At 36.2% G+C, this 14,847-nt stretch overlaps 1 protein-coding gene and 1 long non-coding RNA gene across 2 annotated transcripts in view; both read left to right on the top strand.

The window, feature by feature from the left end:
- celf4 (CUGBP, Elav-like family member 4) overlaps positions 1-7,393 on the top strand; it is a 92,496-nt gene extending 85,103 nt beyond the window's left edge. Inside the window, exons 10-15 of the mRNA XM_016551928.1 lie at positions 1,711-1,863; positions 2,309-2,419; positions 4,593-4,655; positions 4,806-4,886; positions 6,843-6,986; positions 7,073-7,393. Coding sequence (XP_016407414.1) covers positions 1,711-1,863; positions 2,309-2,419; positions 4,593-4,655; positions 4,806-4,886; positions 6,843-6,986; positions 7,073-7,179 — 659 coding nt within the window. The 3' untranslated portion in view covers positions 7,180-7,393. The remainder of the gene's footprint in view (positions 1-1,710; positions 1,864-2,308; positions 2,420-4,592; positions 4,656-4,805; positions 4,887-6,842; positions 6,987-7,072) is intronic.
- Positions 7,394-8,547: 1,154 nt separating this feature from the next.
- Positions 8,548-13,014, top strand: LOC107739686 (uncharacterized). Its single transcript, XR_001640023.1, has 3 exons — positions 8,548-8,841; positions 11,088-11,284; positions 12,728-13,014. It is a non-coding gene; the product is annotated as an uncharacterized LOC107739686 (long non-coding RNA).
- The last annotated feature ends 1,833 nt before the right edge of the window (positions 13,015-14,847 follow it).

The following is a 14,847-nucleotide window of genomic DNA, read 5'->3' as shown; positions in this document are numbered from 1 at the left end:
GGATGGTAATTCCTTTGTTTACGTCTCATTTCTTCGGGGACAGTTATTGTTTGTATCCTTTATGGAATAACTTACGCTCAAAAAACTGCATCTTGGTAGTAAAAAGCAACATGGTTTTGTAGCATACAGTGTCACAAACAGAATGAGACCATCCACTAAGAAGAAAAAGTCAAAGATACGCGAAATATTGTTTATTTGAATTCTGGCGCTCTCTCATGATGGCTCATGACGCACGCTGTGACGCACCTGTCATCTGATGGGGGCATAACTTAGCGATCGGCTTTTTGCACAAATAATTCTTTTTTTTTTCTTCTTCTTCAACATTTTTCATATATGTGTGTGTGTTTTGTGGGGAATGTGGTTGTATCTGCATGATTACCATCTGTATGTCCGCACATCAGAGTGTGATTACTGTCTGTATGACAGCTATCAGTGTGAATGCGGTCTATATGAACGGCCATTAGAGTGTGATTATTGACTATATGGCCGGCCATCTGTATGATTACCATCTGTATGACCGGCCATCAGTCATGACATAGTCTCTGAAAAATGGTTGCAGGAATCTCATTTTTCATGGTATCTTCTTCAGATTTGAAATAGAAAGTCATGAGACATGTGACTTTCAACCCATTACTTTTCTGGATTGCTCCAGGACTGATTTCATGTATTTTTATATGAAATAAAAAAAAATCAGTGTGGTACAATTTTTTTCAAGGCACTTCACTGTCTATAACTTTTTATCTTTTTGAGCATTATCAACTCTGGATGATGGATAGTAAAGCCCAAATGGTCTTCTTTCCAAAGACACCAAAATTGTGTGTGTAGCACACTGAAGTAATAGGTTAATAGGATAGGTGCATACTTAGTTCTTTAACAGGCTTCTAAACAATAACTAATTCAGATGTATGAATATAAAAATAAATAATTAAGCAATTCATTATTAATAATTAATAAAATTAACAAAAAACAAATTGGTAACACTTTACAATAAGTTTTCATTTGTTAACATTAGCTAACTACATTAGCTAAGAGTGATACTTAAAATACATTATTTTAAAATTAAAAGTTGTATCTGTCATTATTTAACAGAACTGAGCTGACATGAACTAATAATGAACACTTGTATATTTAATAACTATTAATGTTAACTAGATTAATAAATACTGTAACAAATTTATTGCTCAATGTTAGTTAAGGTTATTTAGGGCATTAACAAACATTCACTAACGAGACCTTATTGTAAAGTGTTATCAAATATTTTGACAACTTTTAATATATGCTCTGATTTATGCTCTAAAATGACTTAACCCCTTCAGTCACTGCGTTTTTGACCTAGTTTTTTGTTTAAACCAATAAAATTTTATTTTTCTACAGTATAAGTAGGTCAATGGTCAACTGGTCAATGATTGGTCCCATGAAGATTTGATCTCTAAATTATTCTGATTGAGCTCAGGCTTCAGAAAGGCGGTTTTTTTTTCTAATCAGAGGAATTAAAATGGTAAATGTAAGATGTAAATGTATTTTTTTTGTTGTTTTGTTTTGAATTCTTCCAAAAATGTAAAATGCAAAAGCCAATTTAGAAAAAAGTTAAAGTAAAAATAATTAAGGTGTGTTTTACGCATTGTTTTTCACTAAAGAATAATAAAAAAAACTCTATGCCCAGCAAATCCATTAGGTAATATGCTCTCTTCTCCTTGGCCCCGCCCCCAGGTGGAAGCACGCCCCCTGGCATCACGGCTCCCACGGTGACCAGCATTCCATCTCCAATTAGTGTCAACGGTTTCACAGGGCTGCCTCCTCCTCAGGCCAATGGCCAGGCCCCAGCGGAGGCCATGTTTACCAATGGAATCCATCCTTACCCAGGTACTACATGCTCTCATTCACAGATACACAGCAGAAATATGGCAGATTTTAACCTTAAATTCTATTTAAAAACTCACAACTTTATGGTTACTTTTTCAACAGTAATATACAGGACTAATAATAAACAGTACGATTTTAATGTCGTCATCCTATTTTGACAATGTCCGTATTTCTTGCAATATAATCAAATTTTATGTATGTACATAAAGCAGTTTATATTGTGCACTGTTTACTTATGTGTTTAGAAATATAAGTGTTCTTCTATTTGACGAGTCAGCAGTCTTTTATTAAACACACAGGCTATGTGATTAAACATGTTTCTGGAAGTTTCCGCGTTTGGAAATGCCAGTGGTCGGCTGTTAGCTGTCACAGTGTGAGTCTGTGTGTGTTATGGAGTGGTTTTCATATCCAGTGCCACAAAGAAAAGCAAATGCCTGTATCCCAGTTTTGCAGGAAGTGGTGTTTAGGGAAGACTCGGAGAAGGGCGGCCTGGGCGTGGCACAGAGAAGTTGTTTTGGGGTTCAGGGAAGCTGCTTCCTGTCGTCTCTCTCAGAAGGTATAGAACTCCCTCAGACGTTAGTGTCGTGCAGTGTTGTTTTACTGTGTGTGTCTGGTGAGTGTGTATGTGTGTGTACGCTATATATACGGTAGACAGAGGGAGTGAAAGACTTGAGTAGTTTCTTCATGTTTGTTTGTTTGGTGTCGTCAGCTTTGTAGAGTGATGTTGTTGTTGTTGTTGTTGTAGTGTGGCAATAGTTATATGTGCATGCATTGTATTTGGCAGACGCTTTCATTTAAAGCTCAAGGGCAAGAGGTGATGCTCACACCTTCCGGAGTTCAATCCTACAGGCTTTTGGTTAGCAGCCCTGTAATTTACAGTATCCATTAGGATACACAACAACAATCGAGTCAAGTCATGTTTATACAATACAGATTGTGTCAAAGCTTCACAGTAATAAAAAGGAAAAAAGGTGCTGTCATTGCAGAATTGATCAATTATAAAACAAAGACAATTTTTGCTATAAGCAGCTCTACAGAAGACAATAGTGTTCAACTCAAGTCAGTTCAGTATTGATTCAGTTCAGTTCAATAACAGTGTCAGTTTTGCAAAGTTCGAAATTTAATACATTTATAAGCAGGTCTACAGTAGGCGACGTTGCCATTATTCAGCTCAGTTTAAATTTTCTTCTCATCCAACAAATAATGAAACTTTATTTTGATTATATGTAATATATATTAATATATATGCTCTAAATTGCTACATTAGATTTTTTTCGCAGATTTTTGGAGAAAATTAAAAATACAATCAAATTGGAGAGAATTAAAAATACAATAAAAGTCTTGCTCGCATTGAAATGTAAAAATAATTAATGCATGTTTTGTGTACTGTTTTTCACTAAATGAAGTATGACATTTAAAAAGTTTTTATTTATATTCACTAATATATTACAATACATATAATTATGTTTATTATTTATTTACCTACATATATTTCTGGTGAAATAATTTTTAAAAATCTCTTTCCTGCAAAAGCATTGGACCAACAACTCTCATTGAACTGTTCCCTTTAAAGGGACAATTTACCCCAAAAATTACATTTTATCATTTACTGAACCTCATATCAATATGCAAAATAGTATAATAACATCTATATAACATATTAGAAATTATTTTATCATTTTAACTATATTATCTTAAATTCGTGTACAAAAAGATCTGCCTAACAAGACAAACACTGCAACATTACATTAATATTAATACTGAAGTTCTCTGATGTCATTTTCACGATCAATACATTTGATAACTAAAATGATGGCACTAATTACATTTATATAAAACGAGAGCACAAGTCCTTTATATTTATAACACAGCTCCTATAAGTCCTATGCACTTATATATTGTAGCTCTTTTGTTAGTTTTGACTGCTTTTATTGTCCTCATTTGTAAGTCGCTTTGGATAAAAGCGTCTGCTAAATGACTAAATAAAATTAAATAAATAAATAAATAAGTCCACAGTGTAATACGAGATATTTGAAAGTTGCGTTGCTCTTAGTTCCCCAGGTAAGCAGTCTAATATAGCATTGCCATGGATGTCAACAAATATGAGGAAATATCTGAGATATGAATGCCGTGATTGACCAAGTATTGCAGAAAGCCAGTGTAATTTTCAGTGTAATTCACTGAAAATCTAGGTCATCTTCATTTTTTTATGTGCATACAGGTTTGGAATAACATGAGGGTGAGTAAATGATGACAGAATGTTCATATTTGGCTGAATTCTCCCAGCTTTTAAGTGAAATGTTACTCGAATGAGCCCCAAACACCCAATCCTGAGTGTGGATGCTGCAGTGTTTACCATGTCAGTGTTTTAACAGCGTTAAGTTACCAGGCTGCGAGTATGTGTATCAGTGTTTAGAACAGAGCGTCGCGGGCCGGGCCTGAATTGCCTTTATTACTGTGAAAGCTCTCAGCTGATTGATGTGCCGTATAGTGCCGTAGATCTATATTGTTTTCCGTACACTCTCCGGCTGTCTTTCCAACTCTCGGGCAGCGGGGAAGCTTGGCAGGGCCCTGTGCGAGCCCCACGGCTTAATTGTTTGGGGGTGAACGGTGAGGGGGAGGGAAGTGAGGTAAGCTCATTCCCGGCGCACAGCTCTGCCCGAACACACTCAAACGCACTCAATGACCCCAACTGTGTCTGTAACGCTCTCATCTCTCTCTTTCCGCAGCTCAGAGTCCCACTGCAGCAGACCCCTTACAGCAGGCCTACGCTGGAGTCCAACAATATGCAGGTCTGTCACTCAAAAGGAGGCTGTTTGTGATTTTCCTGCTTCCGAGTTAATAAAAAGTGCATGCGCTGTCTACGTGTGCTGGAATAAGAGGTGTGAAGTGTGTGTGTGTTATCTGACACATTGGCGCGTGTGTGTGTGTGTGTGTCTCAGCAGCCTTCCCCGCTGCATATGGACAGATCAGCCAGGCCTTTCCCCAGCCGCCTCCCATCATCCCTCAGCAACAGAGAGAAGGTGAGTCTGTCGCCTCCAGATATGTCACCTGTAAGAGTGAAGGATTCAGCGTGGTCACTCTGTGTGACATTTTCCATAATTGTCTTTTCATTGATGTCCTATAAAAAGTGAGATTTTATATATCGATTGTGCTGTATGCAGCAGTCACGCTGCCGTTCAAAAGTTAATGGTCAGTAAGATTTAGAAAGGACGCATTAAATTAATCATAAGTGACAGTAAAGACATTTACAATGTTACAAAAGATTTCTGTTCTTTTGAACTTTCTATGCAAAGTAAAAAAATATATATATATATTTTCCTACAAATATTCTGCAACTGTTTTCATTAATAATAACATTCATAAGAATAATAAATGTTTCTTAAGCAGCAAATTGACATAGAATGATTTCTGAAGGATCATGTGACTCTGAAAACTAGAGTGATGGCTGCTGAAAATTCAGCTTTTCTTCACAGGAATTAATTAAATTTTTAAAATTGATTCAAATAGACACCCGTTATTATACCCATAACTCTAATAATATTTCACAATATTACTGTTTTACTGTATGTTTGATTCAAATAAATGCAGCCTTGGTGAGCATGAGAAAACATTTAAAAAATCTCACAGACCCCAAACTTTTGAACATTAGTGTACGTTCCAAGTAGTAAAATTAAATAATGAAGTTATAATTACATTTTTTTTTCAACAGCTATTGATTACCACAGACAATAATTTGGATCTGATATTAAGAGTTCAACAAACCCTTACAAGATTGACGGCCTGTCAGAGATCAACAGACATTAAGTCAAATTTGGTGTTCTTGGTTGACTTTGTAAAACATTAAACGCAAGATTGTGGGTTCGTCTCCCTCCAGTGGCTGCTATTATAAACTATATACTGAAATATCACCAACAAACCATCATACAGTCACGATTTGATGTTCCAGGTTAAAGCTACTGTACTCTTGCTTTACAAAAAGAAAGACGACTGCTATGCAAATGTCAGCACCCCATGTGCATGATTAGTTAACTGAGGAATGCAGATATAGAGAAGGTTTCCCTTTTGTGGTTCTCAAGATCTGTTATGCATTAATGTTGGTTAATGTTAAAGTTATTAGAAATTGATGTACAAAGGTTCTATTTGAGTAATGGACAAAACCAGTTTAAATTTATTCAGTATATAATGTATTGATACTGTAGTTGTTGGTTTCTAAAGCTTGAGAAATGATGCATATAAAAGTAAATTTAAAAAATGTAATATACTACAAACAGCATACAAAATAAATACAATGACATTGTATTTGCATTGTTAGTATCTATGCTGCAGTCATTCCCATTGGATTGTGGTCTGTGGTGCATGATGGGCCTTATATATGTCCCAAGAAATTAAAAAAAATATTTCAATCTTTCAATCAGAGTAAGTGCCGTGATTTGATGAAAAAGCTCAAGGTCATTCAGCAGAGGAGATCATAATGACCATGATCCGTGAACTATAATAATTTGGATCAAGAAGTTTGTCCTTTCTCCGTATTGAAACGTGACGAATTCCAAATCTCCAATAACCTTTTGTAAACGGGTTTCTCCTATACAGCACTTTTTGGTCATTTTTTTAAGTTTGAAGGAAGCGCTAATCTAAAACAACTCTTTTCAGGAGTGCCTGAAGAACCGGGAAGTGTCGCCGCTGAGTATTTATTTGTACGGTTATTTCATCTATACAACTTAAGGAGAGAATTGCTACTTTCAGATGCCAGGGCAACTGCTCAATAAAGAGAAACTGTTTCTATAGTTTCTACTTTGGCAAGCCAAGTCTAATTTCGCCATTTGTGACTTTGTTTTGCCCTCCATCTGTCTTTATTCCTCTCATTTCCACCTATTCTTTCTGTGCTATCTGCTCTCTTTCGCTCCTGTCTAACCGCCTCTCTAATCCTCTGTATCCCACAATCCTTCTTGTCTTTCTCTCTCTTTCTCTGTCTCCAGGGCCAGAGGGCTGTAACCTGTTTATTTATCACCTCCCTCAGGAGTTTGGGGACGGCGAGCTGATGCAGATGTTCCTGCCTTTCGGTAATGTCATCTCCTCCAAAGTGTTTGTGGATCGGGCGACAAACCAAAGTAAATGCTTTGGTGGGTAAAAATGATAAGACACCTGTGAAGATTATTCTCATTCCTACTCACACTATTAACATTTTTACCTCATTTCTCTACAACAGCGAAGCTTTCGATTGAAGCCGGGTGCGCACTGTGTGGTTTTTGCTACGATCCGTTCGTCGGGCTAAATGGAGTTTTAGATCACTTAGTACAACATGTTTATCAATAAGCAACTTTTACAATGAATTGTAGCTTCTTAAGTTTCCAGTGTCTGAAATTTTAACGGAAGCAATGGATTTGAGCTTGTGCCAATTAAATATCTTCATTGTAACCAGACTATCAAAATGATTAAAAGTGGCAAATCCATTTGTGCAGTTTGGGGTTTTTCATTTTGGATTTATGTTATTACTTCGGTTTCGTGTGAAAATGCCAAAGTCAGAACAAACCCTGGTGACATGGTCAAAGTCGTAGATAATATGCATATTTTACACCTAAAATGTTGTTTCATCATCCAGTCTGAGAAGCAACAGGACAGGGAAAAAAATCACACAGTGTTCACCTGGCTTGAGACAGGAAAAAAGAATGAATGGAAATTTAAAGGTAAAAAAAGAAGAGGATGTAGTGTAGCATCTTTATGTCCTTAATCAGCGCGGGACATGAGGCTGTAGGGGGAAACCGCAGAAGCATGTTCGCGTGTCCCGCTCGTGACTAATGTGAACCTCTATATTTTAATTAGTGCTATCTGCAGCTTCACTGGCTCCTTGACTTATCAGAGGCATCCCATGCATGAACAAACACAACTGAGGAATGCAGATATAGAGAAGGTTTCCCTGTTGTGGTTCTCAAGATCTGTTATGCATTAATGTTGGTTAATGTTAAAGTTATTAGAAATTGATGTACAAAGGTTCTATTTGAGTAATGGACAAAACCAGTTTAAATTTATTCAGTATATAATTTATTGATACTGTAGTTGTTGGTTTCTAAAGCTTGAGAAATGATGCATATAAAAGTAAATTAAAAAAATGTAATATACTACAAACAGCATACAAAATAAATACAATGACATTGTATTTGCATTGTTAGTATCTATGCTGCAGTCATTCCCATTGGATTGTGGTCTGTGGTGCATGATGGGCCTTATATATGTCCCAAGAAATTAAAAAAAATATTTCAATCTTTCAATCAGAGTAAGTGCCGTGATTTGATGAAAAAGCTCAAGGTCATTCAGCAGAGGAGATCATAATGACCATGATCCGTGAACTATAATAATTTGGATCAAGAAGTTTGTCCTTTCTCCGTATTGAAACGTGACGAATTCCAAATCTCCAATAACCTTTTGTAAACGGGTTTCTCCTATACAGCACTTTTTGGTCATTTTTTTAAGTTTGAAGGAAGCGCTAATCTAAAACAACTCTTTTCAGGAGTGCCTGAAGAACCGGGAAGTGTCGCCGCTGAGTATTTATTTGTACGGTTATTTCATCTATACAACTTAAGGAGAGAATTGCTACTTTCAGATGCCAGGGCAACTGCTCAATAAAGAGAAACTGTTTCTATAGTTTCTACTTTGGCAAGCCAAGTCTAATTTCGCCATTTGTGACTTTGTTTTGCCCTCCATCTGTCTTTATTCCTCTCATTTCCACCTATTCTTTCTGTGCTATCTGCTCTCTTTCGCTCCTGTCTAACCGCCTCTCTAATCCTCTGTATCCCACAATCCTTCTTGTCTTTCTCTCTCTTTCTCTGTCTCCAGGGCCAGAGGGCTGTAACCTGTTTATTTATCACCTCCCTCAGGAGTTTGGGGACGGCGAGCTGATGCAGATGTTCCTGCCTTTCGGTAATGTCATCTCCTCCAAAGTGTTTGTGGATCGGGCGACAAACCAAAGTAAATGCTTTGGTGGGTAAAAATGATAAGACACCTGTGAAGATTATTCTCATTCCTACTCACACTATTAACATTTTTACCTCATTTCTCTACAACAGCGAAGCTTTCGATTGAAGCCGGGTGCGCACTGTGTGGTTTTTGCTACGATCCGTTCGTCGGGCTAAATGGAGTTTTAGATCACTTAGTACAACATGTTTATCAATAAGCAACTTTTACAATGAATTGTAGCTTCTTAAGTTTCCAGTGTCTGAAATTTTAACGGAAGCAATGGATTTGAGCTTGTGCCAATTAAATATCTTCATTGTAACCAGACTATCAAAATGATTAAAAGTGGCAAATCCATTTGTGCAGTTTGGGGTTTTTCATTTTGGATTTATGTTATTACTTCGGTTTCGTGTGAAAATGCCAAAGTCAGAACAAACCCTGGTGACATGGTCAAAGTCGTAGATAATATGCATATTTTACACCTAAAATGTTGTTTCATCATCCAGTCTGAGAAGCAACAGGACAGGGAAAAAAATCACACAGTGTTCACCTGGCTTGAGACAGGAAAAAAGAATGAATGGAAATTTAAAGGTAAAAAAAGAAGAGGATGTAGTGTAGCATCTTTATGTCCTTAATCAGCGCGGGACATGAGGCTGTAGGGGGAAACCGCAGAAGCGTGTTCACGTGTCCTGCTCGTGACTAACGTGAACCTCTATATTTTAATTAGCACTATCTGCAGCTTCACTGGCTCCTTGACTTATCAGAGGCATCCCATGCATGAACAAACACAACGCTATTCGATTTCGACTTAATATAAATGCAGTTAGCGGCAGGTGTTTCAGAGACTCAGACTTGATGATTTAAAATGCTGAGTTAGCTGAAATGTTCACAATACCTCAAGACAGAACAACCGAGAGTGAGAAAATAGATGAGAAAATGAGAGCAAATAATTTGCGTTGAAATGTTCGTGTGTTAAATGGCAGAATTTGGTTGTCATTGCTAAGACTTCAAGAACAGATTGAAGATGATTTACACCATACATTTTGTTTACCAGAATAACTACAAAACTATATAAATTGTAAACAATAATAAATAATGCATTTTTGTAGTAATTCAGGCTACCTTTTTAATGAAGTAGCTACACTACAAATTACAAACAAACCCCCATAAAATCAAAATGACAGTTTTATGGCTTTTAGTCCATGTTTGTTAGCTTTAACAGTAAATGCTATCGCACTTTGAAAAGTTTTCTACGAAACCAAAAATATTAACGATTCATCGTGCACACAGATTTCGTCCTGTAAAATTAGATTTGTCTGGACTTCAAGCTTTGAATGCTTATATCTTCTAAATGCGAATTTTGTCACTGTTTTGGAGCACACTGCCTTATAGATAACCTTAAGACTAACATATTGATACTAACACCCAAAAAACTTTAATTTTGATTTCATGGGGACTTTAAATAGGAAATGCATCAACAATTTCATGTGGTTATTTCAAACCAGCTTATGATTGGGAAAACTATGCTGTTTCAGTAGTGACATTATTTGTAGCTCATATATTAAATTAATGATATAATTGTTAATAATGATAAATAAAAATTACTGTAATTAATTAACATTATTGATCATTTTAAAAAGTATTTTTCAACTTTAGTACCAGCAGCAGAGACATTTTGAAAAACTATACTAATTTGACAACAGCTAAACTATTTTTATTCTACTAAAAATGTAGTTAAATTAGTAGTCTCGCTATTTGTACTTCCCAGTGCAGTTGCTCGCATAGTAGAAATTATGAGACATTACACTTTCTGAACATTAGCAGGTTAATTATTTGCAATTTTCTGTACTCTGCACGTCATTAAAAAGGCGATCTGGCTAACTGCTTCTCGCTAATGCTAGGAGCGACTGGATATTGTGTATTAGGTTGTGCATGTTCTCTGTGCTTCTGATTATTGTGTATAAAATGTATGCTGTTGTACTGTATTGATCGACTTTGTGCATATATGTTGGATGTTAAACATGTAGTAAATATGTGTCACGATGACTTAAGTAAACTTGATTGATACCCTCCCTCCCTTCATTTCACGCTCGCCTCATTCTTTGTCATAAAATCATTTCTGGCCTCATTTCTCACCTAACCCCCACCCCCCCCAACTCCACCTTCCCACAATCCTATCTAACGTCCATCTGTCCATCGCATTACCTTCTCATCCATCTGGTGCTAACCTGTCGTCCTCTCTCTGTCTCCATCTTTCTCCCTTTGTTCTCCAGGCTTTGTGAGCTTTGATAACCCGGGCAGCGCTCAGGCCGCCATCCAGTCCATGAACGGCTTTCAGATCGGCATGAAGAGACTCAAAGTGCAGCTGAAGAGGCCAAAGGACGCCAACCGCCCATATTAGCCCCGTCCCTCCCCCCAGCCACCCCTGACCCTGGGGGTGAAGGCCGCCGCTGCACACAGGGAACGATAGGTTAGCCAAATCACCTTGGAGCCAAAAGACACACAGATACACACATACTGACACATCTCTAGTCTGGGGCAGGGCTGTGACGGAAAGAGAAAGATTAGTCGTTTCCATGTATCTCAGATCATCTCACATCTCCTCATCTAAATGAAGATGGAAAATCAATGCTGTGTCATTAATTTACCCTGCTGATGCCTTTTAACTGGGCCAGGCTATTATCTACTTACACAGCTAGTGGCATCTCACACAGTACGGCTCCTGCACATCTCAGCACTAACCACATACATTAAACCCTTTTCCAGATACACTGCAAAAATCATTTTGCTTATTTCTGTCGTTTTACAGCAAAATAGCTAAACATCATTATAACAATATAAAGAATCAAAACGTCAGACAAGGTCTAAATGTAATACTTAAGATTTTTTTTTTTTATTAAAATATATATGGAGTTTATTTGCAAAAACAGATAACTGTTTTTTTTTTTATTTTCAAAAATCATGTTTTTTATTTTGTTATGTTTTTATTGTGTTTTGTGTTATTTAGCTGTATTTTTAGTTGTTTTTTAACCTAATCAAAATAACCCAACTGCAGTTTGAGATTAATTGGAATGCACAATGAAAAAAAACATGATTTTTGAAAATTGTTAAAAACTGAGCTCTCTGCTTTCGCAAATGAACTCTTCATATATTTTTGCTGACATATATGTGTGTGTGTGTGTGTGTGTGCGTGTAGTTTTGTTGAATAGCTTGATTAATACAAATAATTTTTATTTATTGCCCATTTTCCCAGAAGAGAAAACAATTATATAATAATATTATATTATAATAAATTAAATAATACAATTGACTAATTAATTAATTGCATTAATAATTATTAGCAAATAAAACCATAATTACTATAAAAAAACAATTATTCGTAATAATTAATTGTATTAATAATTATAAATAAAGCAATTAATATAAAAATTATTAACTTTAGTATAGTAGCTCTTTATGCAAAATTATGATTTTTGGACCATTTTCCCAGAAATGAAAAATATTATATTATGTAATTATATCTATTATATTATAATAAATTAAATAATATAATTGACTAATTAATTAATTGCATTAATAATTATTAACAAATAAAACCATAAATACTATAAAACATTATAAAAAAATGTTTTTTTTAAATGTTTGTCAAATGTTTAATACAGCAGCAACAGATGGACTAAGCTAACAAGCATGAATTAAAAGCCACAAGATGTGGTCTTTAAAGTCACAATGAAACAGCACATCACCAGACAAGTGTGATGTTTTCACCAGAAGATCCAGTTATGACAATGTGATTAAACATTACAAGGTCAAAAAAATGAATGAATAAATTAAAACACATGCATGACTAGATGAGGTGAATTTTCATTTCATACCTTTAAATGCTTCCGTTCTTTTTGTGTTTCCTTCCTAGGTTTTGTAGAGCTGGAACACATGTTGATAACATGCCAAATGTATTTGAAAACACAACAGATCAAGATCATCGGGGCTGGGGATACAGTAGAGCTGAAGCGGGACATGAGGAGGACGTAGCTGCGTGATATACCACCACCAGGCTCAATGGACCTTTTTGGACTTCAGTGTTTAACTCAGGGGAGTTACTGGACCATACCGTACTCCCTTCTCCGAACCCCCGAGCCCTTATTTTGCAGGACCACAGGACACACTACTGAAGACCAACACAAAATATATATATATATATATATATATTTAAAAAAAGAAAAAGAAAAACAATGTAAGCCCTTAAAAGGCTCCGAATCTATGAATAAGTAGTATGGAAAAAACACTTTTTAAAACTAAGATAGACTTTTAGATGGGAATCATGTAATATTGAACACGTCTTTGGGAAAACTTTTTAAAGAACTGTTTTAGAAACCAACAAAACGGATTAAAAAAAGAACAAAAACTTGAAAGACAGAACTTTTTGGAAGGATGTGACAATTCAGGACAAGAACTTGCTTCGACTCGGGATGGCCAACTTTTTTCTTGGAGTGCCTGTCCGTTTCCAGGGGCAACGGCTGCCACAAACCGCAGCCTCCATCCGCTGGGAGACTTACCTGTCATTCCTTAGTTGTGTAGGGACCAAATGACCAAACCTTTTTATCACAAATGAAACAGAAAAAAAAAAAGAAAAACAAGTAGATAGAATAGAAAAAATAGAAAGCTAGTGTTTGTTGGTTTAAGAGTTTGATTTAAAAAAAAAAAAAAAAGAAGAAGATATATGTATAAAAAGACCATATATGACTATATGCATAAACGCATACATATAGATTGCTGATATGCTTTTGAATACTGGCAGAACTATTTCCAATGGCCCATTGAGGCTGCTCACTTCGCTAGTTTACAATTACTGCTCAAAATGAAAAATATTTATTTTTATTTCTCTTCTAGTTTTTCTCTGTGGTGAGAGAAAGGGTGCATGGGAAGGGTTGTTCCATAATGCAGCCTTACCTTTTCTATCTTATGTCCTGACCTTGTAGTTAAGAGACCATCTTAAAGAGGTTTGAGATAAACTGTCCTGTTTATATATACCGTACATACAATATGTATATGTATAGCAGACGTTCAAGCAATATGTATTCATATTTATGCACATGTACAGCATATATATGGATACATACGATATTAATCCCAAAACCCATATATGTATTTATATGCATATATTTTATATGTGTGTGTATATATAGAAACCGACTATTCAATATGTAGAGCTGTAAGGTTTTTTTTTTTTTGGTAGATTTAAGCTGGAGTTTGAAACCACTGCTCTGCTTTGGACTTTTACCACTGGGAAGAATCTCAAATAGGCAGCTGCAATCTGCAGGCATTCCTCTCGATCCGATATAACGTTCCTTATCCGCCAACACAGACACACACACACACAAGGGTAGGAAAACTGATTCCGTTTGTGTATATATGTGTATATGCTACTTACAAATGCAAAAAGGCCTCCTCTCGTAAGAGTTTAAAGAGAATCAGGATCATTACGAACTAGTACAGAATGCGGACATATCTGCCTCCCGCCTCTGCAAACATTCGCAAACAAACGACGTTTTCATTCGAACCGAGCGCTGGCTTTAAAAACGAACGCCTGGCGGTTTTTCTAACTTTGATCGCCTTCTTGTTCGCGCATGCGCCGTCGAATCGTCAGCAGTGCGTCCGTGCACCTGGCAGCACTGTGCTACGACACCGCTAGCAGCCATTCATTATTATTATGATGTCAAAACAACAGAAACACTCTTCTTCTTTACAAAATCAAAAAGACAAAAAAGAAACCTACTATAGCTACAGCTAACAGCGAAGCCTTCAAATATCTGTTGACATGATGACAAACCTGTGCAGCTTGACACCGCCATTTACCGATTTACACCCACTCGACGTTCTGCTTACGGTTACAATGAAGTGGGCATTATGTACGTTTTGCACAAGTATCGTCAGAATCCGCATCACATCGCGTGTTTACATGTGCTGCTTCAGCGTTCAGACGGATTCGAGGGGTTTTTATGCATTTGTCATTTTTATTTATTTTATTTTCTT

Source organism: Sinocyclocheilus rhinocerous, unplaced genomic scaffold (genome assembly GCF_001515625.1).
Source record: "Sinocyclocheilus rhinocerous isolate Xijiao unplaced genomic scaffold, SAMN03320098_v1.1 scaffold585, whole genome shotgun sequence".
Taxonomy (NCBI): domain Eukaryota; kingdom Metazoa; phylum Chordata; class Actinopteri; order Cypriniformes; family Cyprinidae; genus Sinocyclocheilus; species Sinocyclocheilus rhinocerous.
This window is presented reverse-complemented; position numbering and strand designations above follow the sequence as displayed.